Source organism: Phacochoerus africanus, chromosome 10 (genome assembly GCF_016906955.1).
Source record: "Phacochoerus africanus isolate WHEZ1 chromosome 10, ROS_Pafr_v1, whole genome shotgun sequence".
In the NCBI taxonomy this organism is placed as follows: Eukaryota; Metazoa; Chordata; class Mammalia; order Artiodactyla; family Suidae; genus Phacochoerus; species Phacochoerus africanus.
Window position 1 is genome coordinate 78652149 of NC_062553.1, and position 27755 is coordinate 78679903.

The 27755-nt window shown below is 42.5% G+C and overlaps 1 protein-coding gene across 9 annotated transcripts in view; it reads right to left on the reverse strand.

The window, feature by feature from the left end:
• The window catches only part of DCLK2 (doublecortin like kinase 2), a 164212-nt gene that overhangs the window by 33418 nt on the left and 103039 nt on the right, over window positions 1–27755 (reverse strand). For 5 of the 9 annotated variants that reach the window (XR_007137430.1, XM_047798285.1, XM_047798281.1 and 2 more), the window contains exons 4-9: window positions 27110–27211; window positions 26172–26222; window positions 21020–21114; window positions 5439–5514; window positions 4479–4587; window positions 2248–2305 (exon numbers count right to left, since the gene is read on the reverse strand). Coding sequence is in view for 8 of the 9 variants with exons in the window: in XM_047798285.1 (XP_047654241.1) it covers window positions 2248–2305; window positions 4479–4587; window positions 5439–5514; window positions 21020–21114; window positions 26172–26222; window positions 27110–27211 (491 nt within the window). In the remaining variant the exon portion in view is untranslated. The remainder of the gene's footprint in view (window positions 1–2247; window positions 2306–4478; window positions 4588–5438; window positions 5515–21019; window positions 21115–26171; window positions 26223–27109; window positions 27212–27755) is intronic. The other 4 variants (XM_047798284.1, XM_047798289.1, XM_047798282.1 and 1 more) reach the window with 3 other exon arrangements.

Consider the following 27755-nt stretch of genomic DNA (forward strand, 5'->3'; position numbering starts at 1 on the left):
AGATGCAAACTATTATATTTAGAATGGATAAGCAAATAAGATTCTACTATACAGCACAGGGAACTATATCCAATCTCTTCAGACAGAACACAGTGGAAGACAATATGAGAAAAAGTGTGTATATACAGTTGACTAGGTCACATCACTGTAGAGCAGAAAACAGTCCAACATTGTAAATCAATTATACCTTAATAAAAAAAATTTTTTTAAGTATATGACAAATTTGCCTCTTCAAATTTCCTTTCTGGGGCTCTAAGATGATTTTTATAAAACTTTACTATAGTATTTTATATTTTCCATTAAAAATACATAATTTTGTAAATATCCAATTAAGAATAGTTTTAGGAGTTCCATAAATATAGAACCACTTCTATCATAGTAAGTCTTCCTATTTATAAGTTTTGAATTCCTGTGGCACATTAATAACATCAGCAGTTAACACGTGTTAAATGCTGGCACTTTTCTACATGTTTTCCATGTCTTGATTCAGTCGACACAATAAACTTATATCTTAGATATTATTAATAACTATATTTTACAGGAAGAAACAGAGCCACAGAGGGTTTAAGTAATTTCCCCAAAGTAGCAGAGTAAAAAGAGGCAGAGCCAGGAATCAACCTTATACAATCTGGCTCTGTAGGAGAACTGTTCAGTGGAAATGTGACCCACATATGCCAACCTAAATTTTCTAATAGCCACATTAAAAAATATATGAAGCATATTTATAAGCAAATTAATTTATAAATAACTTATTTAACCCAATATTATCATTTCAACATGCAATCAAATGCAAAAGGTATTAATGAGGTATCTCACTTAGAACTTTTAGTTTTCAATCTTCAGAATCAGTTGTGTGTTTTACACTTAGAGTACATCTCAATTCAGACTGGCCACATTTCAAGTGCTCAGTGCCATTGGTGCTCAGAGCTGGGTATGGGACCCTGTGTTCCAGAGCCTGCTCTCTTAACTACTATGCAACCTACCAGAAAGGAATCTTAAAAAGGACCTTGTCCTCACTGTTATAAAATATTTATCTTTTCAAACATAGTTAAAACATCAGTAATCTCTCAGCATTCCATCCTTTGATCTTTGCCCAGTTCCATGTTGAGAATGGGACAGACAAAAGTTCATCCCTCTGGGGAGATGATTCATGATGTTTCTGCACATCCTGTACCAGCTTTTGTTACAAACTATCTTCCTGTACCAGCTGTTGGTACAAACTATCTTTCCAGGGATGTCTGTGTAAACACCCTTGGAACACAAAGACAGGGTCTCCCTAGCTGTTGCCAGCAGATTTGTTTCCTGACTATGATAATAAGAATGTTCTATTCTAGGACAGAGGTTGGGTAGGTTTGCTAAGGGCCCCATCATAAGACTGGGGAGTTCCTAAGCTTGGGGACCCTCCATTGCGACACAAACCCACTCTGTGCACAGCACACAGCCAGGTGCCTCCGCATCACTTCTGTGGGATCTTTGGGAGATCAGAGGAACCAACGCAAGCATGGAGCTAGCTCATGCTACCCCCTATCAACAAAGTGTTTTGTCTCTGACCCAGGAATCTTGTGTCTTCTGCCACATCTACAAAGCTGGAAAGCTAATTTCTTAGTTTGAAAGTAGGGTAAGGTCTCAGACCCCATCACAGTTCTTGACACACCTTTTAATGTGTTGCTGGGTTCTCAAACAGGCATCTCCCAGAGAAGAGAACTGGTGGTGCAGTTTTTTTCGATCTTTTGTCTTTTTTGTTTTTCGGTTTTTGTATTTTTTTTATTTTTTTGCTTTTTAGGGCCGCACCTGCGGCATATGGAGTTTCCCAGGATAGGGGTCCAATCGGAGCTATTGCTGCTGGCCTACACCACAGCCACACCAACACCAACACTAAATCTGAGCCACGTTTGCGACCTACACCACAGCTCACGGCAACACTGGATCCTTAACCCACTGAGCGAGGCCAGGGATGGAACCTGCAACTTCATGGTTCCTAGTTGGATTCATTTCCACTGTGCCACGACGGGAACTCCAAGAACTCGTGTTTGTTGATGATTAGGACAAAGATCAAGTCAATGTGCTATACGGGGATTAAGGTTTCTGAAAAATGGTAGAGAAAAAAGCTTGGCAATGTTTTCCCCACAATTATCAGCAGTCTATTCCTGTTATGATCATGTCAAGTCACCACTTAAATTCCTTCACCAAAATAAACCTCTCCACGTTCTTTCCATTTCTTTTACAAAACAGTTATGTATACTGTACCTTTCCACAACATTTGGCTTTGTCTATAATCTTTAGGGCAAACTCCTTCCCAGTGGACCTATGGAATAATCAGAGGAAGGCCATTTAAAGACATAAATCAAAGACACCATCCTTCCCAATTTCCTCCAGAGCACAGACTCAGGGACCAAACACTGGTTTCCTCCTCTGTACATCAGAGACGATGGTGAGTGGGGTCAGGGGGAAAACATCCCGCAAAAGATGAAAAACAAACCTCACCAAGCCACACTTGTCAATCTCTTTTTACAAATATTAATCATTATAACATTATTAAGTAGCTCACATATTTAAAGTACTTAAAGTCTGTTGTATCAGAGCTGCACAAGAAACTTTTCCCACACTTAAATCTCAAAAATAGTTCTCTCCAGAGACAAGACAATTAATAAAAATGAATCAACGTTAACAGAATGTTTTAATAATAGATTATTTACATGAATCCATTCGTCACTAACTAGCCCATAATTCAAAACTGATAAGTCCCTAGACTTTCAATACCTATCTCTCAGTCCGAACTCCAGCCAGGATCAGGGGCCATCGTATCGTTACCTTTAAACATCCCTATCTGCTACTAGAGACGTCATTTGTTTGACACAAGAATCTTGATGTTGTTGTTTGGCTTTTAATCACCGTTAACATCATTTAATCTGAACATGTCAAAAACACGTCTTTGAGTCTAGGAACACAGTTCAAGAAAGAACACTATGGTATCCTTGGAAGACATGAGTCCTCTCAAGAGCAAGCTGCTCTTGCCACGTGGTCATAGTACACACTGATGAGGCCAACCTTGGAAGAGTGCCTTTTATTTAAATTGCTTCCCCCTAATATAAACCAAGCACTGCCTTGGATTTCTAATGAGTCTTCAGAAGTCATATATTTTTTTAATTAATTAATTTATTTATTTACTTATTGTCTTTTCCAGGGCCACTCCTACAGCATATGGAGGTTCTCAGGCTAGGGGTCTAATCAGAGCTGTAGCCACCTGCCTGGGCCAGAGCCACAGCAACGTGGGATCTGAACCGTGTCTTTGACCTACACCATTGCTCATGGCAAAACGCCGGATCCTTAACCCGCTGAGCAAGGCCAGGGATTGAACCCCCAACCTCATGGTTCCTAGTCGGATTTGTTAACCACTGCGACACAATGGAAACTCCCAGAAGTCATATTTTAGATGCTTGTTGCTTGGGCTGCAATATGTGTACCAGCACTAAGTAGAGGGGCTTTTGGGGTTCCCTATGAGGGGAAATAATGCTTCACTGGAGATGCAGCAAAGTGAAAAAACTGTAGTTACCAGAATTTTCTGGAAAATGGCCCACCAACATTAAAAATTACCACTTGGAACAGCCAGAATAACAGCCTACAAATACCAAGACTCCGAGTCTTTTCCAGTTTTAATATTGTGTACAAAAGGCTGAGAATGTAAAAGAATGGATTTCTTACCATTTGAGAATTTCAGACCTTAAAGGAAATAAGGCTGGACAAGCAAAAACATAATTTTAATATGGGAAAATTTGGCTGATCCTGATCTTCTTCTTCTTCTTCTTTTTTTTTTTTTTTTTTTTTTTTTGTCTTTTAGGGCCACACAGGTAACATATGGAGGTTCCCAGGCTATGGGTCTAATCGGAGCTATAGGTGCCAGCCTTTAACAGAGCCACAGCTACTTGGGATCTGAGCCGAGTCTGTGACCTACACCACAGCACATAGCAACACCAGATCCTTAACCCACTGAGCAAGGCCAGGGATTGAACCTGCATCCTCATGGATACTAGTCAGGTTCATTAACCACTGAGCCATGATGGGAACTCCTGATTCTGATCTTCAATAGTCAGAGCTCATGTATCCCAAACTACCGATAATATGCAATTAGTTATTACCAAGAGGGTTACTGTGGGGATTAAATGAGTTAATACAAGTACAGCACTGAGAAGAGAGCCTGGCACAGGTAAGTGCTATCAGGGATTTTTTTTTTGTAATGCATCTATTCTTTCTCATTTTTCTCTGGCTCATGGATGAGACCTGCTATATCTCTCAAAGTATAAAGTAGGACTGTACTCTATATGATTACATATATTTCTTGGTCAAGTTGCCTGTAGGCATGCAAAACCACTTGTCCCAAGGACAGACTCTTTCCAAAGCCTTTTGTTCATTTAGATAAAAATAAACTCCAGGGGAGAAATGCATTAGTGAACAAAGCATTATCCTTGCTCTCCACTCACCGGTCCATGCACTCTTTGACTACTGCAAAATTGCCGTCTCCAATAACCTTCCCAATTTTGTATTTCTCAAGAAGAGTCGATGATTCAGAGCACCTGTTTCCATTCACACCTGCAAAAAAGGATAAATGCAAAGACTGAAAAACACATCAACATTTCATCTTGATTCCTACTTATCTGTAAAATAATAAATCACAGTGCATTTATTTCTAAATCTGTAGTACAGCTAAGGAAAATCTCTGAGCCTACTTTTTCTGAAGAGAACACCTGAATCACCAATTTCCTTTTGACTTTGTTGGCTGGAATCAGAAATCAAGGCAATCAATACACCTAACAAATCCCTGAAATATCAGCTGAAAATAAGTGATCAGCTTTGGGTAAAAGGGAAGTTTAACTAAAACTTTATAAACTTTTTTGTCAACTCTGGCGGAAGGTGAAGGGGATGATGGCAGAGACTCAATCTTATTTTCTTCTCAAGATTTTCTAGTAAAGAACATTCTATCACTTAGGATGCCTTGCTAAGGCTCATTCCTGGCTGAAGGGCTTCTCAAAAAGGAGAGGGGGTGGGGCAGGAGAAGGACGTGGTTAAGATCAATGACTTTTCACAGTGTATCCCAGTGTAAAAGAGTTTATAAGGTCAATAGCAGACATCAAACAATGAAACCCACTGATGTTATTTAGTTAAGCAAAAGGAAAGTCTACATTTAGGAATTGTGAGCAGACTGCCACTAAGGAAAAACAAAGGAAGCCCAAGACTAAAATTTGAAATTGGGATAGCTTACTTAGAAATGAGATTTTATATATCTTGACATGACCCCTGCTCACTAAGGCTAAATAGACTAACTGGTGACATGATGACATTGCTTTTTACAAAGAACTGTAATTTAGCACAAGTGGGTTTTAGGCACCAGCAAGTTCCCACAAAGGGCTTCTTTTATCAAAATAATCATCAGAGAGAACTACCTTCAGAATCCATGCAACGATCAAGTTCAGGCCCACCATTTACATTGGAGGAAGATCTGCCATGTGCAGAAATCTGCTAAAAGAGGAGAGTGCCCATTATTTACCAGGATAAATTGACACAGCTTTAGCTCACTAAGCCTTCCACAGTAGAAAATGCTTATAGGCTGTAACAACACAGTGATACAGAAACAGAGGAAGGTGTTCCCTTGCTTCTCCGCTCATGTTTCCCCCAGGACAATCTCTTTAATACAATCTCTTTAATATAATTCTTCCTCAGATATATTGTTTTCAATTAGTATCAGGAAAATTGACCATGTGTTATGCCTCTTTGATACTGTGTTACTTTTGATCTCAACAAAGCAAAGGAGGGAATTCCCATCATGGCTCAGCAGAAATGAATCTGACTAGTATCCCTGAGGATGTGGATTTGATCCCTGACCTCGCTCAGTGGGTTAAGGATCCAGTGTTGCCATGAGCTGTGGTGTAGGTTGCAGACACGGCTTGGATCAGGCATTGCTGTGGCTGTGGTGTAGGCCAGTGGCCACAGCTCTGATTTGACCTGGAAACCTCCATATGCTGTGGGTACGGCCCTATGAAGACAAGACAGAAAAAAAAAAAAAAAGGAAATTTTGAGGCGTCAAAGATGAGCAAGGTAGTTATTAGCGGCACAATAAGGCTTAGACCTGTAGTTATCAGCTCCCACAGCCCCTGTGGCTGATCACTGGAGTCCTAGCCAGGTCCAGCTCTTCTCAGAACTCTTGCCCTGTGGCCCGGACTGCATCACCTTCCACTCTTTCCAGAAGATTCAGGCTCCAGAGAGCAGCCCTGGCTCAACCAACTCCTTTACTTCCCTAAGACAGTAAGACGGCCGGAATTCCTCCGGAGCATTATGAGGACTTTTTATTTTTTATTTTCTTTAACTAAGAACTAAAGGGGAATAACAGATAAAACTTAAAAGGTAGGTTCCAACTTAACAAAAATCTGAAGTTCCCAGTCTAACACAGAAATATCTCTAATTCTTAGCTAAACTAAAAAACTCATGACTATTATTCATACATTTATTATTATTATTTATTTATTATCCTGTACGCCTATGGAATTTTTTCTTAATTTCCAAGGGCCCTTATACTTTTGACCTCAATGTTTTCTCTTTCATCTTTAGTTTTCTTTCTTTTCTTTCTTTCTTTTTTTTTTCATCTTTTGTCTTTTCAGGGCTGCACTCGAGATATATGGAGGTTCCCAGGCTAGGGGTCTAATCAGATCCTTAACCCACTGAATGGGGCCAGGGATTGAACCCGCATCCTCATGGATGCTAGCTGGGTTCGTTAACCGCTAAGCCATGACAGGAATACCCAATATTGGTTTTCAGTATTTTTCCTCAAAACATCTAGCATAGGGGCCCTGAAAAGAGTGACTGATAAATATTTTTGAACTGTGGAATGTACAATAGCTCCAAGAACTCTTTTGCTAAATATTCATTCTAAGTCTGTTCCTCTTCCAATCCAAAACTTCCTAGATTGAAAATTGTCAGTCAAGGGAATAATTCACATCAGCCAAATTCTTGATGGAATAAAGATAAAACTTTCTAAAAAATGGCATTCTTCTTTATTTTATCTCAAGAGAAAAAGCCTTTTGATTATGGCTCTCCCCTGAATTACAGGGATGGGGAGGTGGACTGTCAGTGCCCAGGAGTAGCAGTGGACAGTGGCTGGTGAAGCTCACGTCTAAAATTTCACAGCCCAGATGGCGCAGGCCCACACCCTCGGGACACAGCTGGCTGAGTCCAGCCTGGGCACTGGGCAGGCACCATCTCTCTGTGCCCCACTCAGGGCCTGGGGGGTATGCAATGTGCAGACTGCTGCCTTTGTGCCCTGCACACAACCCTTTTCCCACCGCCACCCCCTGCCTCCCCCAGCCTGCTTGCTCAGCTCTCCTCAAAGCAGGTAACATTCTTCTAACAGGTCTCTTTCTTGACTGGGTGATGCTTTGTGTTCATGTCAACCACTGCAACTTTCTCAATGTTCCTTTTGATGAAAATCCCTTTGCCACCTATTCTGACTCCCAACAGCAATCACAAGCCTGGTCTGTGTTGGGATTCAGAGGTGGCAAGGAGCCAGGAAAGAGACCAGCACACAGAGCTGGTTCTCTAGTGACTGAAAGAGAACAGCAAGTGGGATGAAGCCCAGCCTCAGAGGCAGACTCATGGAAAAGGTGAGAGCATAGGGCCCAGTGAAAGGCTACCTTCATCTGTGCCTGACAAGGGGTTCATCAGACCACCAGGAAATCCAGCTTTCTTCACAAACAATGAGGGCAAGAATAGCATTTTTCAAAACTCTCAAATGGAATGATTTTTTTGAAGTGTTACACTTCAAGCATTTTATACACACACACACACACACACACACACACACACACACACACACACACACGAGTTGCTGTTGTGGCTCAGGAGAAACAAACCCGAATAGTATCCATGAGGATGCAGGTTCGATCCCTGGCCCCGCTCAGTGGGTTAAGGATACAGCATTGCGATTAGCTGTGGTGTAGGTCAGAGACATGGCTTGGATTCCACATTACCGTGTCTGTGGTGTAGGACAGCAGCTATAGCTCCAATTTGTCCCCTAGCCTGGTAACTTCTATATGCTGCAACTGCAGCCCTAAAAAATATGTGTGTGTGTGTGTGTGTGTGTGTGTGTGTGTAAGAGAGAGAGAGATAACATAAGTGACATCGCTGATTACCTATCCAAATACGTTCCTTCATTTGAATATAAAGCTTTTGGGAATTCTTGCTGTGGCACAGTGGAAACAATCTGACTAGTATCCATGAGGATGTGGGTTCAATCCCTGGCCTTGCTCAGTGGGTTAAGGATCTGGCATTGCCATGAGTTGTGGTGTGGGTCACAGACGTGCTTGGATCTGGTATTGATGTGGCTGTGGTGCAGGTCAGCACTGTAGCTCCAATTCAACCCCTAGCCTGGGAACTTCCATATGCCACAGGTGTGGCCCTAAAAAGCAAAAAGAAAGAAAGAAGGAAGGAAGGAAGGAAGGGGCTTTCATGAAGAAAAAGAAAACATGTAATCATTTTCTTATAACACAGCTCAATAGACAGGACATGATTAGACACAAGGACAGTCTTCCTTTCCTTCCTCACCAACAACCTGTGCTGGATTCTTAGAGAATACAAAGATGTGGGGACATGGTCATTACAGCCCAGAAGTTTAGGCATTTGTGTGTACTTAAAACCCTTCCCAGAAACCTCGACATTTGGGAAATGGTCTCTAAGGTTCTTTCAGATGGTTACAAATGCCCCGAGGACCCGTGAGGGAACCATTCTGCTGAGGGCTGACCTGCACTTGGCAAGCTTGAATCACACCACTAGCGGTCGAGTTCGCTTGACCTCCTGGCAATGAAACTTGGCACCCCGAGAACTGAAGAAAAGCTGGGTATTCACCAAGAGCTCTGGACAGATCTCTGGCAAACGTGAAGCATCCACTATTAAATATACAGCAAAGCCTTCCTGGTGCCCCGGGAGACAGGCAGACAAAGAACACAGAAAACACAAGGGCAAAAGCTATGACTACAAAATTCTCACCATTTCCCAGGCAGAATTTATGGGTTTCCCTGTCCCTTGGTAGAGAATCAGTCTCTTACAGAAGCAAGGAGAGATTAGAACATGGCATTCCTGAATACACCTGTCCCATTTCTATGGTCAAACTAAAAATTTTTATTAAAATCTCTTAAAATGCTAATGAGCTTTCAAGCCTCTGTCAGCAACCAGGATGCTGAAAGAGCACAAAGCCGGTGCCTGTGAAGCAGATGCTCTACAATAAAGCATAAATGCCTGCCAGCATCTGGGCTCTTCCACCATATTTTCCATAATTACTAACTGGTTCAAAAAGATGTGATTATGTGTAGGGGTGGGAAGTAGAGGGGACATTTTCCTGATGAGGTCCTGAGAGGTGAAGAAAGGAAGTGATGGGAAAGACTGGAGATGATGCTGAGTGTATCCTCTGTGACCTGCATCTCTGCCCCACCTGCCTACTCTCGGCAGCGGCAGCTCCATTTTTATGCATAACCAAGGAAGGGAAATGCACAAGAATCCATTTCTGCTAAGAACCTTAAAAAAAGATTTGAAAACACAGCAGAAAAATCTGTAAAGTGCTTTCAACTGCTGGCATCACTTAAAAGGGCATCCATGTCTGATTGAGGACTTTTGATAATCAGGAACGTGCCAGCTTTCCACATTTTTATGGACGTTAAGTCAGAGTGTCCTACATGAAATTTCTTTGATAAGTGTATTATTATTATTTCTACAAAACTTAAAATTTAAAGATAAATGTTAAGTGCGACACTAAATTTTTGCAATTCTCAGAAAAATAGCAGAAATCGTTCTATTAATACATTATAGCATATAACTACTGACTTTTTTTGGGGGGTGGGGTCATTTGTGGCCACCCTGAGGCTTATGGAGGTCCTGGGCCAGGAATCAGGTGGGAGAGACAGCTGAGACCTAAGCTGCAGCTGTAGCAACACCAGATCCCTAACCCACTGTGCTGGGCTGGGGGATGCACCCATGTCCCAGTGGCTCCCAAGACGCTGTCAATCCTGTTGTGCCACAGCCAGAGCTCCCACTATGGACTGTTGAGGATAATGCTGGACACTACTTCATTTTGGTTTTTCACAAAATGAAGCATTCGAACAGAATCTAGCAGATTTACTTGTGTAGTGAGTTGACTTTCTTGAATGCATCTTGGAAAATGACACCATGATTCCATTTTAAGTGGCCTACTTCACGGATCAGAAACATTTTCTGTAAAGGGCCAGAGAGTAATATTTTAGCCTAAGTGGGTCATACCTCTCTGTCTCAACTACCCAACTGCACTATTGTAGTATGAAAGCAGCCACAGCCCAAATGGAAACAAATGAGCATAGTCCTGTTCCAACAAAACTTTATTTACATTAGAATCACCTGGGAAGATTTGACAACTCCAAGTGCCAGGCTGCACCACAGACCAGAGCATCCTTGGCTCCAGAGCCTAGGCATCAACTTTTTTTTTAAAGCTCCATAGGTCTAATGTGTAGCTAATATCGAGAACCTCTGTGAAGGAAGCTTCTGATAGTAGCTATAATTAATTGTTCAGTTATCTTAAATTCTGTCACTCATCCAAAGATCTAACCATTGTGAATCATTTATAGCCCATGAACAGCTTTCTCTTTGTAAGAAAAGTGAAGGAGACACCCATTACAGTTTATTGAATGCCTACTTTGTGCCAAGTCCTAAAATGAGTACTTTTGTATCTTTTGAGTTAGGTATTATCATCATCTCCACTGATCTGTGAGGAAACCAAAGCTTAGAGAGGTTATATAACTTGCCCAAAAGCCACAGCAAATGTGGATTCAGTATCTAAAGCCAGGTCTGACTGTAGAGCCGGAGGCCATCTGGCTAGTCTCACACTGTGACCTCCTGTAAGAATTCAGTCTTGGCAAAGCCATTAAATTAACTTAGGGGTGCCACCCAATACCAGACTCACTGATCCAAATATGCATTGTGGTATAGTTAGAATATGTTTTCAGATTATGTAAGTAAAATTTAGTCAAATAATAGGCAAGTCAATAAATTCACAGGCTTTCCTCACATAAAGAGAGCTTAGGGAAAAATAAATTTCCTTAAGAAAAATTTTTCTTTAAAAAGATGACCTCTGGGAGTTCCCGTCATGGCACAGTGGTTAACAAATTCGACTAGGAACCATGAGGTTGCGGGTTCGATCCCTGGCCTCGCTCAGTGGGTTGAGGATCCGGCATTGCCGTGAGCTGTCGTGTAGGTTGCAGATGCAGCTCGGATCCCATGTTGCTGTGGCTGTGGTGTAGGCTGGTGGCTACAGCTCCGATTAGACCCCTAGTCTGGGAACCTCCATATGCCACTGGAGTGGCCCTAGAAAATACAAAAAAAAAAAAAAAAAAAAAAAGATGACCTCTGAAAAGTACTGAGGACTTAAAACGAAAAAAATCAGGGAAGCAGAACCACTGCCTGTGTATGTGTGTGGTTTGAGACAGTAGCCAGCTCAAGCCTATGAAAGTGCGTAGGGAAGCGCAAATCTGACTCCATATCGGATCTGTTTCTTTTTCTTTAACCTTTGTATTCTACTGCTTTTGCTACAAGTTAATAACTGAAAGGATGTTGCCTATAGCCTGATATATACAGAATTAGCCATTCTTAAGGCTCTGCCCTTCAAAGGTATAATACTTTTCCATCCATTCATATACAGATAGAAAGTTGCAGAACAGAGAATAACATTTGTCTTCTTGGAGGTTTATAGGAACATGGTGGCCTGGCCTACCTGGACAGATGCAAGAATGAAGGATTCTGACACCCCCACCTCTCTTAGTACAAAAGAAGCCTGAATTCTAACTCGGGGGATTCTAACTCGGGGAAGATGGTTCTAGCTTCTTTCCTGCCTGGCTTCAGAAAATAAAGTCACCATCCCTTGCCTTAGCAGCTCGTCTCCTAGTTCATGGCCTGTCACGCAAAGAACAGTACGAGCTTGGACTCGGTAACTAAAGGGTCTGTGAGGAACATGCTGACTTGTGCCTTTCTGTTCCTCTATCACAGCCACCTCAGTGGACTGCATAGCCTGCCAAAAACAGCCCAAACTCTCATCATATCCCCAGGAGCAAGCCTTTCAGGCAAAGGGTTGGCTTATTGGGTTTTGAGCAACAGGCAGTATGGCCATGCCTCCCTGCTAAACATGTCTGCGTGTTTTCAGTGTGAAGCAGCACCGATTTCTAGGATGCCTGGGTGGTGGGAAAATTGCCAGTTACATCACAACTGTGGAGGTTACCCCTGTCCATCAGTGGCTCAGGGCAGCTCCCTACCACAACCTCTGAATGTTACCGCCATCCAATTATCTAATGTGTGACTGAGAAGAATGTCTGATGACCCACTTTCATGACTGAGGGGACATTTAAGATGCACACATGTGTTCCTTATGTTCAAAGCAAGTTTTTAAAATTGATCCTATTTATATACTGATTGGCTTGGCAAACTCCTTCTGCCCTCCTAACAGTGGCTTCCACCCAGTTGAGTCATTTACCTACCCAATGCCTCTTTTTCCTGAACAACTACAATGTACAAGTCACTGATCTCAGAAAGAGCTGGAATCATTCTAAAGATTTATTTTGTTAGGGCACAGAAGTCTTCCAAGCTGCTGAGTCCCTCTTTGCTTTTGTTTCTGTCAATAACATCAATTACGTTCAGAGATGAAGTCACCACCCAACATTCTTGGGGTAGTAAAGGGGGTATAAAAGTCGTCAGTCTCCTCCTACTAACGACCATTAACTAGATTTAAATACCCAAGAAAAGCCAAAGCTCCAGGGAAAAGCGAAAATGTCCAAGGTCAGAAGCTACCATGGATTTACATTTCACAGCTTCCAAAATAAGTTTTGAGTTCAGAAGGTCAAAGAGTTACATTTGAGCTCTGCCAATCAGTATGAGATACTACCAGCCCTTTCATCACACTTCACAAATCTGGAAAATCTTTCACCACCAGCAGACCCAGGAGACATCATCAGATAAAATATCAGCACATCAGACAGTTTATAATCTCAAGATGTTGGATAATGTTCCAAATGTACTTTTTTCTTTCGTCTCTCCACCAGCAAGAAAGCTCACAGTAGAGAGCCCCTGGGCATACACTTCAGCATCAAAACAGGAGAGATTTTATCCCCCAGTGTCCACAGATGTGCCCCTGACTCTGAAGCCCTGAGTTACTACAGCCTTGAAAGTCTTAAACTGGGACATGGACGATGAATTAAATTTCAGGCAAATGCTTTCTTCATCCATCTGGCAGCTGATGACACATTTAGTACTCTTTATTGCCTATCTGTTCCAAAGAAAAGGCTGCGATTTAAGCCCGGTAAATATTCCCCAAGGGAAAGTTACCAGCTAGATCGAAGGGACTTGGAGGAGAAGCTTGGGCAGAGGAAACAGGAGATCAAGGCTGAGGTCAAGGAGAAAACGGAGGATCAGGAAGATGGGGATTAAGAGAAGAAAATGTCATTGGGGGTGGAATTCTAGGCTCTGAAGGGGAGATAAAAGAATCAGCAGGGAATGATGGGTCTAGAGAACAGAAAGGACTGGAAGGAGAACAAAGCAGTGAAATTGATGGGGCGTGAGATGTCTGGGGTTCTCAAAAGGGAGAATGGACATTAAGCTTTTGAGGGAACAGAAGCAGCCAAGGGGAGAATCTCTGGACAAGATGAAGGCAGAGAGAAGGACGGGGGGAGCCAGCCTCCAACCTGGTTCCCATGAGCCTCCTCTCCTGCTGTTTACACCTTGCAAAGGCTATTCCATGCTGAAAGGGGCTGCCGTTTTTGACTACAAAACTATGATGGAAATGATGGTGTCTGACCTCCAAGGCTAGGTCACAGGAAGGGGCACTTCTGCTTGTCTCTCGCTATTTCAGATCACTCGCTCTGGGGAAACCAGGCTGCCAAGTTCTAAGGGTACCAAAGCTGACTTGTGGAGACTCCATCCACCTGGTGAGGAACTGATTCATTTTAATTTTATTCAAATTAATAAAAATTTTTTATTTTATTTTTATCTTTTTAGGGCCACACTTGAGACATATGGAGGTTCCTAGGCTAGGGGTCTCATCGGAGCTGTTGCTGCCAGCCTACACCTCAACCACAGCAACACAAGATCCGAGCTGTGTCTGCGACCCACACCACAGCTTATGGCCATGGCAACGGTGCATCTTTAACCCACTGAGCAGGGCCAGGGATCAAACCTATATCCTCATAGATATTAGTTGGATTTGTTACTTCTGAGCCATTGCGGAAACTCTGAAAATAATTTTTTATTGTTGTTTTAAGCTGCAAAATTTGGGGATAACTTGCTTCTAGCACAGAATTACCTATAGATGACTTACAGGGTTGGAATATGTTGAGAGGGTAGGAAAACGGCAAAGAAGGGTAGAGCTGGGAGGGGAAATCATAACAGTAAAGCAGAGACGGTGATAAAATATGGAATCTGACTTCTCTCGCTTTTTCCTTCTCCTACACTATTGCATGCAGATTTTTAAATTTTATTCCTTTTTTTTTTAGGGCTGAACCCACAGCATAAGGAAGTTCCTAGGCCAGAGACTGAAGCTGAGCCACAGCTGTGACCTACACTACAGCTGTGGCAACACCGGATCCTTAACCCATTGTGTCACAATGGGAATTTCATATCAATTCTTTTTCGAAGGGAAGTTTTCTTCATGTGAAAACTGAACCAGGAAACCCTAATCCTTATGGTAAAAAAGAATAACAAAGCCATTATAAATGCTTTCTATTTTTTTTTTCTTTTTTTTTTTTTTGGTGTTTTTAGGGCCGCACCTGCAGCATATGGAAGTTCCCAGGCTAGGGGTCTAAAACAAGCCATAGCTGCTGGCCTACACCACAGCCACAGGAATGTGAGATCCGAGTCCCATGTGTCACCTACACCATAGCTCTTGGCAACGCCAGATCCTTAACCCATTGAATGAGGCCAGGGATCAAACCTGAGTCCTCATGGTTACTAGTGCAATTTGTTTCCACTGAGCCATGACAGGAACTCGGCTGTCTCTATATTTAATCAGTTAATCTCAACCCTGAGCAATAGGTCCTAAAAATCCCCATTTTTTTTCCCCAGATAAAGGTGATACGACTTGCCCAAGGCCGCACAGCTAGTGAGTGGCTGAGGCTGGATGAGACCCAGGCACTCTGGTTTCTGAGCTCACGCACTGGGCCACTGCACCGTCTTGCATCTGTCTCAGGAGAGGGCTTTGGGTTTCGCCCTCCTTTAAGCCCTCTTTCTGCAGAACTGCACACGTGGGGGCCCCATCTCTGCCTTCATCCTCTGCCTAAGTGGATCCCTTATCTTAACTGGGACAGACTAGAAACTTCACAGCAATTTTTACTAGGTAAGGAGAATAAAACAAAAATAAATAGAGTCCTGAGGGGCCTTGCACCCTCCTGACTCAGACCTAGTACAGCCTGGCCTGAACTGGCCTTACCTCGAGGCCTCTGGCTCCCTGTGTGCCTCACTGTGGTGGGTAGCCTGGCACCACGGTGGTGGAAGTGGCTCATGTCTGGTGGCAGAAAAGCCTCTTTCCCACGTGACTATCACCATGAATGGACTTGTCTTTTCCCAAATCCATATGAAGCCAAAGCCAACTTGTCCCGCCTGAGACCTAGGTTCTGTGGAAGAAGCCCAATGTCCTAGCAAGTCATTTTATAAATTTCTGATCTGAGTACACACTTGCAATCATCTGTTTAACAGACTGACCATGCTTTCTCACTTGTCCTCAGGTGGTCACGAGCATGGGCTCTGCTTTCAAATCCCAGTTATGCCACTGTGCTCACAATGTGACTTCCATCACAGGACCACCCCGTAACATTGTCTCATATCCAGGTACCACCTGCTGGGCCTGGGTGACACCATCTGTTTCCAACCTGGGCCAGTCTCAACAGTTCTCAGCCCCACTGCTAGCTTCCAAAGGAAACCGATAGTCCTAACCTATTGTGATTTTGTCATTTTCCTAAAGCTTTAGGGGATCAGGTAAAGGGCCAGCCACACAGTATAATCCTCTTACTTAAAAAAGATCCCCATTCGTTCCAAAGGCAATAGTGGGCATCTATTAACCCCAAATTCCCAGTCCATTCCACTCCCTCTCCCTCCTCCTTGGCAATCACAAGTCTGTTCTCCATGCCCATGAGTTTCTTTTCTGTGGAAAGGTTCATTTTAGATTACATTAGATTCCAGATGTAAGTGATATCATAAGGTATTTGGCTTTCTCCTTCTGACTTACTTCACTTAGTAGTGAAGTAGTTCCATCTATGAATAAGCAAAGAGATCCTGCTGTATAGCACTGGGAACTATATCTAGTCACTTATGGAGGATAATGTGAGAAAAAAGAATGTGTATATGTATGTGTGAATGGGTCACCTTGTTGTTGAACAGTAGAAAATTGACAGAATTCTGTAAACCAGCAATAATAGAAAAAATAAAAATCATTTTAAAAAATGAAATGGTAAGTGACTGAGGAGTAAAAAAAAGAATCCCCATTAGATGTACAAACAGTCTCTTTCACCAAGTCTCCCAGGAAGAAGAGCTGGCATCAGGCGTTCTTCTCTCCTTCACCCCAGGATCGCCTCTCCCTTTTTCCCAGCCTTCTCCCTTCTTGTTCCTTTCCCAATCTTTCAATCAGTTCTTATTGAGAGCATTTGTGCATATCTAAACTCAGGCACTCACCCTCCTAAAAGGCACTCCTAAAATAGCACAGCTTTTCCAAGGGGTGCCCATGTTAGGGTCACGAAAGCAGACTCACCAGTGACTGGGAGAACATTAGAGATTGGAGACAGAGGTTCTGAAAAGGTCAGAGATTCCAGGTGGCCCCTGGGATTCTGAACAAGTCCCTTCACATCTCTGCCCCTCAGATGCTCCATCTATAAAGTGTAGACAAACTGCAAGACCTGAGGCCACTTCCAGGTTCCACAGTCTATGGTTTCAGGTAACCAGCTAGTAAAACGGAGAAGTTACAATCGAGGGACCATGAACTCTCAGCTGTCCTAACATCTTTCAGTTTTAGGTTTTAAGAACTTGAATCACTGGGTCGCCACCCTATTTTTTAACACTCCCACCTTGCAAAAACATTCACAGTCTGAGGAAAGCTTTGCTTCCTCTCCTGGCTTGTGGTCCAGCCCCTTGGAGCGCATGATCTTTTATGAATGTGCGTGCATGGAGCAGAGCGCTCTTCCTCACGGGAGTATCATGGAAAACAGGGAGGGCTTCTGCAGGGTGGAGGGCTGTTTCTGTATTCCTCCTGTCTTTCATGGAGCAAACATCGCTGATGCTTTATGGTCAGAAAGTCAACATCACAACGTCCCTATTTTCATTTTCAGTTCTTTCGGTGTTCCTGCCCAAACATAAAAAGGGTCCCCCGAAACTGGCACAAAGCGGGGGAAACTTGTGACAGAATATCAAATTCTGCCTACTTTTCACTAAACTTTGCTTAATTCTCTACGAGGTAAAACCTAGAGAGGGGGGGAAAAGGGGTGGGGAGAGAAACCATCTGCCAAAAGCTGTGTCCTGAGAGAGACAGATGTGCATGTGGACTCCTGCGTACACTGTCCTGGCTTGCTTTACTCGCTTTTGTCGACTCTCTGGAGAAAGATTATCTATCCCCAAAGTCATGAAAACATCTACCTTGGATAGACAGGGATAAAGAGCTCCTGCCCGTGAAAAACAGCCCTGCCTTGTCAGACATCCCCTCTTAATTGATCTTAATAAGCTATTTTAAATGACAGGGAAGGAAAAAGCATAGCACTCACACATGGTAATTATCTGTAATTCTCCATTCGCAATGTCACTGAATAGAGAAAATGCACACACGGACAGATGCCGACTAGAGAGAGCTTTACAATGACCTCGAAATTAGGCTATTTTGAACAGTAGGGAGCGTGACTAAGCTGCAGTATTTCAAAGGCAGGTTTTCACCCCAAGGACGATGCACACTGAGGCCTGCAGGGAACTGAGATGGGATGAAAGGTGTAGGTTTGGAACAGGTTGGGTTAGAGGGGTTTTGCTTGTGTCTTAACAGCTGATGAATGTGGCAGAGACTTGTTTCACTGGCAATATTTAAGGCAAGACTCGGTGATCTATACCAGCTTTAAAGTGAGACTGACTTCCCAGCTTCCCAGCCAGGCTTTCGGGCAGCTAAAAAGAACTATAATCCTAGCACCGTAGAAGTCCTCCTTGAGCACCTACTATGTGCCATGGTACCGTGTGTGTTCAATGCTGGGGTTACCCTAATAATGAAGATACACTTAGTCTAATGAGAACAATTTAATGTCTCAGCAATAATACAATTATTACCATTTTTTAAAAAAAGTTGAGGACCCTTCACTGCAGATTTCTGCATCTGTGAGTGACCTCCTGCAGGTCTGTGTGCATGTGTGACAGAAAGGGCATGTACTCAGTATGTCAAGCACCAAATGACCTGGGACAACAACAAAAAAGGACAATCTTGGGCTGAGAGCTGAAGATGGACTAGGAAAAAAGAGGGGCGCTCAGTTCACCAAAGGTAACAAAATAGGGGAAAATAACAGATCCCAGGTGAGCAGAGACTAAGGTACCTTCTGGGATGGCCACACACAGCCCTAGCTAGATCAAGGACCACAGCCCTGCCTACAGCAACAGCCGTGGCGGGAGAAGTATAAGTGACCTTTGCAGGTGGGTCACTGGGAAGCTTGAGCTGGCCCGCCATAGGCTGACAATTACCAGCACTGGGAACCACTTGCTTTTGCTTTAGCAAATGATGAAACAGCTGAAACTGGAAAAAGAGGTGAACCAACTTGATCTCTACTTTAGCCGTCTTGAAAGTGACCTCCAACCTATTCTGGGGAAAATAGTTGGGAAAGAAAAACTGAAAATAATTACATTACTGATTTTTTTTTTCTTGGCTAAAGAAATTTTCATTTTTTTAAATAATGATTTTTACTTTTTTCATGATAGCTGGTTTACAGCGTTCTGTCAATTTTTACTTCACGACATAGTGACCCAGTCTCACACACACACACAGAGACACACATATGTACATTCCTTTTCTCACACATTAGTGATTTTTAATTGATTTAACTTTTCTTTTGGAGTTGGCATTCAAGGATTCCATTGAAATCATTATGCACTGAGCTAAGCCAATTTGGCACTTCGGGAAAATGCCTGGTTCTTTGATAAACATAAGGAACTTCCAGCACTTAGAGGTTACCAACAGCAGTGTGTTCCCAACCCCAAACTAACTACTGGTGCAAATTCTGCCCAACACACGTGAGCAAGCGGGCACAGAAACAGACCATCTGTCCTGTACCGGGGGAAACCTCTTTTTGATGTCAAACATGAGAAGCATGCAAGTGCACTCTGAAAGTAGACACAAGGTTCTCAGGACAGGACAAGCCCACCTGAGTGTCAGGTGAAGAGCAGAGCTCTGCAGGAAGGGGGGACCCACAGACCCAATTCTCACCCCTCACTCAAGGTATGCTGGGGTTTTTACTTTTCATTTTACTAGTAAACATGTTTTTCAACATCCTAGGGGAAAGGAAACCACTTGGACCATATATGAAATGTTTGGGCAACCAACATTCAAGAATGTATTCCTGACGAAGGTGCTTCCAATATTAGCCAAACGCTCCAAGAGAATGAAAGTTAATACATGCGTACATCATGGTGCTGTGTACACTTCCATTTTCTTTTTTCTTTTTTTTAGTGGCCACACCCAAGGCATCTGGAATTTCCCAGGGCCGGGAGTCTAAGGAAGAGGAATTGCAGCTGTAGACCCATGCCACAGCCACAGCAACACCAGATCTGAGCTGCAACTGTGACTTAGTGGCAACGCCAGATCCTTAACCCACTGAACCAGGCCAGGGATAGAAGCCACGTCCCCACAGAGGCAATACTGGGTCCTGAACCCACTGAGCCACAAGAGGAACTCCCAACCTCCATCTTCTTTTTTTTTTTTTCCCCACTTCCACCTTTTTAAAGTACATTACCATATAGACAATTTGATTACTTTCCTAAAGAAAAGGGTCAATCTTTAAGAACAATCCTGTACTGCTATTAGGCAAATTCCATCTTATAAATTTAAATGATCAACAGCTACTAAATCAAATGAAACTTGCTAAAATCCTGCAAACTTAGTTCTGCTCATTATTCTTCTCCTTCTCTAACGGATAAAATGCCTATTAAACCATTTAATCATATTGTTACTGTTTATATATTTTTTTATTTTATTTTATTTTTTTTGCTGTTTCTTGGGCCGCTCCTGCGGCATATGGAGGTTCCCAGGCTAGGGGTTGAATCGGAGCTGTAGCCACCAGCCTATGCCAGAGCCACAGCAACGCGGGATCCGAGCTGCGTCTGCAACCTACACCACAGCTCACGGCAACGCCGGATCGTTAACCCACTGAGCAAGGGCAGGGACCGAACTCACAATCTCATGGTTCCTAGTCGGATTCGTTAACCACTGCGCCACGACGGGAACTCCTACTGTTTATATTTTTAGGAGGTCTTTCCAACGTCTTCACCGAATGAACATATTTTTTTTGTGTTACTGATTTGTGTATATAAGTATTATGCTAGACTATCACTCTAGTTTAGACTTTCATAGAGTCAAATTATGTTAACAATATTAAAATCATGATTTAAGTGAGATTTTAAAAAAGAATCATGGTGTCCTCCAAGGCCACTGCAAATCGTTTTGCTAATGACAGGAAAACTACCATTTATTTACTTAAAATCACATTACATTCAACTCTAACCATAACCTGATACATTCCCATTTAAGTGATGGGAACACTTCAGTTCAGAGGAGTTGACTGAACTGGCCGAAATTATGAGGTGAAAAAGAACACAGGATGCAAAGGCAGGTCTTTCTGGCTCCAAATCCTAAACTTTTCCCTTTTTCTTGTGTTGTGACCCCCCCCAAGACTCTGAACAAATTAACTACTAAAGTATGCAACTCACACTAACAAAATCACATAAATATGCTCCATAACCCATAACATACCTTTAATCCTCTAAAACTTCCTGGGCTAGTTGGAGATGAGCTGGAGGATTTTGTAGACTTGGGTGTGGAAAGCTGGCTGCTGGGAGTTCCGTTAACTGTCCATGAGACAACAAAGGAGACAGAGGTTATTAAAACCCAGAACTACCGGATTGTGTAAAGATACTAAGCACATGCACAGTAAAGCCCCAAGGGGGCTTTGATTCACGGAAAGCTCAAAGTGGATGGCAGATCAGCAAAAAGCAAAAATGATGGAGCTTACTGTATTACAGACAAATCGTCAGACAAATAAGCAGTGAAGCTGGCATTATTTTCAATACCAAGTTTTCCAGCAGCGACATCAACAAATATATACAACATTATGGAGTTAGTGATATAATGAGAACTTGTCCCTACACCCTGCCTGCCAGCTTGGGGAGGGAAATGGCTGTTGTATTTGTAATACATGAAGCTTGTCCCATAACCTCCAATATCGACTGTCTTAGTATCTACCGACCTGAATATCAGAGATGTTCCTGTGTCTCTCCCAAATCAATCCCACCATGATTCAAATAAAATTTCCAAGTATATGCTTAATAGAAAAAGAAAATTACTGCTCATTTTCCTACTTATCTGTTTGAAAGCCACAAAAGACACTTCAAATTTCTTTTTTTTTTGTTACTTTTGGCTGCCCTGTGGCGTATGAAGTGTCCAGGCTAGGGATCAGCCCTGGGCTACAGTCTTGACCTAAGCCACAGCTGCCCCAATGATGGATCCCCAACCCACTATGCTGGGCTAGGGATCGAACCTGCTTCCCAGTAGCTCCCCAAACACCAATGATCCTGTTGTGGCATCATGGGCAGGAGCTCCCAAATTTCATTTTACCTAGACTAGTTATTTCTAATTCCTTCCATTTTTTTGTCTTCTCAGCTAATTTCCATTATTTATCATAAACTTCTTTTTTGTCTTCTCAGCTAATTTCCATTATTTATCATAAACTTCTATATATTTCCCAGGTCGAACCCTCAATTTAGAGGAGAGTGGGGACATTGCTCTTTCAGAGAGAAGGTTAACCTGCAGATTTTATATTATACAATGCTAATCATACCTCTCAGTATAACTTAAGCTTATTTCTAGTTGTATCATTGAGATCCATTTCTGCTGTAATTTCACAAAGCTTTTAGTTAACATCTAGTATTGGTATTTTTTTTTTCTCTTTTAAGGAGACACCTTTTGTCATTAATCTTCAATGCTTCCGCCCAAGTTGAGGAAAACTGCCATTCACCTCTACAGAAAGAAAAGCAAAATCCATTTCCTTCTCTCAAAATCTGTTTTTTTTTTTTGTTTTTTTTTTTTGTTTTTTTTTTTTTTTTTTAGGGTCATACCTGCACCATATGGAAGTTCCCAGGCTAGGGGTTGAATCGGAACTACAGCTGCTGGCCACAGCCACGTGGGATGCAAGCCGAGTCTGTGACCTACACCATAGCTCACAGAAATACTGGATTCTTGACCCACTGAGCAAGGCCAGGGATTGAACCTGCATCCTCATGGATACTAGTAGGGTTCATAACCCAATGAGCCACAAGGGGAACTCCCTTAAAATATTTTTAATACAAGGGAGCAGACAACTGTTCTTTTAAATGATGCTAAAAACTATAAAGATAAAAATGCAGAGATAAAGGTCCTGAATAGGTGGCTCAAAAAAGTAAGCACCAGTCTTTGAATGGAGACAGAAATATGGATCAATAAATATTTATGATTAGATGATGCAGGCATGCTTGTTTATCGTGTTGTTCAATGTAAAAATTCAGTAAAGACGAAAAAAAAAATTCCAGTTATTTTTAAATCACCAAACTTTAATATTTCTAGTTCAAAGACACTCATTCATAAATAATTATCAGTTATCTAGATTTTCTTAACAAGTGTATAAGGGTATTTAGAGCACAACACAAGTAACTGTACCATTAATTAGAAACTTTTTTTGGGGGGGGTCTCCCCTGAGGCACATGTAAGTTCTGGAGTCAGGGATCAAACCCAAGTTGCAGTTGTGACCTACACACTTCAGCTTCACCAACAATGGATCCTTAACCCCTCTGCCAGGCCGAGGACCAAACCAGCAATGCCTCAGAGACAAGCCAGGTTATTTACCTACTGATCCACAGTGGGAACTTCAATTAAAAAATTTTAAGAATATTCAAAAGCCCTGAATATTTTTCAATAAAGTTCTATTTTAACTAATGCTATTTCTTTCATTTTCTTTTTCTTTCTTTTTTTTTTGTCTTTTGTCTTTTTGTTGTTGTTGTTGCTATTTCTTGGGCCGCTCCCGCGGCATATGGAGGTTCCCAGGCTAGGGGTTGAATCGGAGCTGTAGCCACCGGCCTACGCCAGAGCCACAGCAACGCGGGATCTGAGCCGCGTCTGCAACCTACACCACAGCTCACGGCAACGCCGGATCGTTAACCCACTGAGCAAGGGCAGGGACCGAACCCGCAACCTCATGGTTCCTAGTCGGATTCGTTAACCACTGCGCCACGACGGGAACTCCTTTTTCTTTCTTTCTTTCTTTCTTTTTTTTTTTTTAGCTGCAGCAAGCAGCAGCTTGAGGTGGGATCTCAGTTCCCATACCAGGGATTGAACCTGGGCTGCAGCAGTGAAAGCATGGTGTCCTAACCACTAGGAACTCCCCAATGCTATTTCTTTTAAAATTCTCTTTAAAGGGAACTGGTGGTAGGAATTCACATAAAATAGAGATTATAATGAGCAACGAACTAGTAAGCTCTCAATGAGCTGCTACTGAGTTTGGCTCCTTTGTTTCTTCATTCTATACAACAACCTGTTCAGGTCACCAGTTGCTACTCACCAAATGCAGTTACCTTCACTGATATTCAGACACCACTTTGATATCAAAGATCTCCTTGGAGCAGGGACAGAAAAGGGACTAAAGAAGAAAAATTGATTCCTGCAAATGGCAGTCTCTGTTGCAGACCAATTTCCCTAAAAACACATGGTCTGCCTAAACATAAACAAAAAAACTCACTGCCAAGGATTTAACTGGGGTCAGTAACTACATGCCCAGACTTACCTTCAAATAACGCCCATCCTAAAGAGACACTAAGCCATACACAGCTCTCTAAGTTTCTAAAAGCATTTGAAAAGTTCTAAAAGATGCCTCTAGTAAGAAGTCCTTCACTTCGTTTATTTGCACATTTCTCCAGGCTCTGGGAGGGTAAGTGGGACCTGGAACAGGTTACACTGTGCCCTCTCCCCTGACAAAACAGGAAGGGGGATGATGCCTGGTGCCTCTGAGATGCTCCCTCCTCCTCTCCATCACAACACCCTGGATCTTCTCTCCCCAAATACGGCTCTTTTTCACCCCTCCCCTCAAGGTAAGATAAGAAATTAACTTGAGGGCTTCCTTTTTGCTTGTATGTTTGTTTGCTCTGAACTCCTTTTTTCTTGGTGGATTATGAAAGAGTCACAAGCTTGAAACCTAAAGTGAGAATTTTTGGGTGTTGGGCTGGGGGGCCAAGCCTGTGGCATGCAGAAGTTCTGAGGCCAAGGATCGAACCCACAGTACAGCAGTGACAACGCAGGATCCTTAACCCATGGAGCCAACAGGGAACTCCTAAAGTGAGAATTTTTAGGATTCAAATTAGGATAACTATTTACTGAATTTTGTTATCCAGATTGACTTCTATGTGTTTATTACACACCATGTATCTGTTTCAATAGAGTAGATTTTTTTTTTTGAGGAATTTAGTCAACCAGAAGGCTTACCAGATGGGAGTTTCAAGATTGAAAAAAGCACAATATGATCTCCCCATATTCCTATGGAACGTTCTAAATGGTAACAGGTAGACCACAGCTAATACAGTCTGTAAAAGCAAGTTATGCTTCTGTGTCCTTGGCTTTTAATAGTACAAAACTCTCCCCCCATTTTCCATAACTGCAGAATGGGCTGAACATACTTTTGAGTTCATATCTTTATGAAGAAGCCATTTGCACCTTAAATATGATTCACATCTCACAACTTGTACTTATAAGTTTAAGCTAAACTTTATTAACCCAAATCCAAATATGGACTCTTGACAATTTAGGGTCCTGGAATGCAAAGATTTTCTTAGATCAATTTCTAAGCATTCCAAATTCCACTTAGAAGATCTGTACATTTATCAGACTAGGTTATGAAGTAGTTGGTCTGCAAGAAAAACATGCCTGTGAAATGTTTTTAGTTCAGTATGCTAATTTCCGTCTTCAGACCTCAGCAAGACAAAACAGGATTAATCCTAATACCTGACCCTTGAACCACACTCTCCACCTTTGTTTATTTTACTTATGTGATAAGCATCTGTAAACCTATCACTAAAGCAAAAGCTGAGAACAAAGTCTACATTTATCCTGCGGTAAACTCGGGCGTATTTATGCAAATTTCACATTCTATTAGTGTTCCTGGCATCTGAGATACTTTATAGAAAGCATACTATGATTTGACATAAGCTTAACACCAGAGAGATGCTTTTGGTTAAAATATATTCATTCTGCCAATATTTTTAGAGAGAGAATGTTGGAATGGGGAAGAAGGGGAGAAGAGTATTACAATTGCTTCTAAGGTTACTTTTATATTACCAACAACGCTTAGCCATTTTATTTTTACAGATGCTCCCGCGGCATATGGAAGTTCCTGGGCTAGGGGTTGAAACTGAGCTGCAGCTGCCGACCTACACCACAGCCATGGCAACACTGGATCTGAGCCACATCTGCAACCTCCACTACAGCCTCTGGTAAGCTGGATCCTTAACCCACTGAGCAAGGCCAGGGATTGCACCTGCATCCTCACAGAGATGACACTGGGTCCTTAACCTGCTGAGCCACACCAGGAACACTGCCTGAGCCTTTTTCAATGATACACTACTTTCCGAAGTTCCTTAGCAGACACACCCCTTGAGCATGATGCCTCTTCCAGCACCCTGTATGGTGACTACACACGGACAGGCCCTGGGGCATCTGCTGAGGACAACGGCTCTCTTGAAGCCCTGGAGGCACTCAATCCTGCACAGATGTCCACTGGTACAAGCCTGATACACTCATGGAAATGGAGCAAAAGGAAACAGAAAGGTGGCAGGAGACAAAAACAAAAACCCCGCAGAGCGACAAAGCCATCATAACCGTGGCTCACCTGGGGATTTGGCTGTCGCGTAGGCACTGGAGTAGTGGCCACCCCTCTTTACTGTACACATTCAGAATAGACAGAGGAGGAGACAGCAAGGAGAGCGGTTATTCAGCAAGTCTAAACGCGCGCACAAAAAGAAGGGTGAAACAACCCAACCCAAAGACAGTGGGTAGGTGCTAAAGAGGAAGCAGTAGAGAAGTAGAAAACCCCCCAGCATTTTATAGAGACTTCATAAAAAGGTTGCTGCTTAGACAGTCTGTATGGATACTACTTTCACACGTTCCAGATTTTCCACATGTAAAATCACATCTTGTTCCACGATCCTTTCCGTAACGGGAAATGGTATGGGTAAAATTATTTATAATTACCATAAGCAAGCTGCACAGAATCAATACATCAAGATTTGGGGGATACTTTTTAAAAAAAAGTCAAAAACTGTCAAAATTATGACAACTCTATAGGTTTAGGATCTGAAAGAAACTTGGAGGTTTAAGTCTGACGCTGAAATAAAGTGCTACTTTCCAGTAATAATTGCGGCTACTGCTAAACTGCTTGATAAAGGAAAAGCCTGGAGAAACTTATCAAGTAAATACAGATCTGGTAGGTGTGTATGTTTATATTTTAAGCCAATAAGAGCAGAAAATATCCACAATCACATAGCGCAGAATTCAAAGTGCAGCCTCCAGTGGTGGAAATGTGTTTGTAAACGTCAGAAGAGTCTAGATAAGATTGTTCTTGAGAAAATGTGTCAGAACTAAACATATTTCTTAGGACACTTATTATAACTTTGAGAATCAGACTTCAATTTGCTGATTTAAAAGTCCTCTGTATGTGGAACCTGGTTGTATACAAGGGTGGGAGGGACCTACAGATTCCCATGAAAGGAAACCTAGGGAGACTCGCCCGCTCCCTGCATGACTGCCCACTCCTTTCCCATTAACCACCTGAAGCTGGTGATTTGCTGCGTCGAGAAGGCCCAGGGCTCTTGGATCCAGAATACTTAACAGCTGAGGAGCGGGAATAAGATGACTTCAAGACACGGCACTCTGAAAAGAAAGGAAAGTGCATTAAATAGATCTGCCTATCATTCCAACCAAAGGAAGACCACAGGAGTTCCCATCATGGCTCAGTGGTTAACAAACCCGATGAGTATCCATGAGGACTTGGGTTCAATCCCTGGCCTCACTCAGTGGGTTAAGGATCCAGCGTTGCCATGAGCTGTGGTGTAGGTTGCAGATGCAGCTCAGACCTGGCATTGCTGTGGCTGTGGTGTAGGCTGGCAACTATAGCTCGGATTCGATCCCTAGCCTAGGAACCTCCATATGCCATGGGTGTTGCGCTAAAAGAAAGAAAAAAGAAAAAGGAAGAAAGATCACATGTTAAGATACTTTACTGCCTGGAACCATTACCTGATCATCTTTCCTATTACTGTGACACAACTTTAATATGCAAAGCAGCTGTCCAAAAAACACACGTGAGGTTATCTTAAAATAGACTTCATACCTTGTGACTCACCTCATTGTTTCAGACGGTGTTCTTAATAAATATAGAAATCCTAATGTCCTAACTTGATTTACACACCCCCACAGC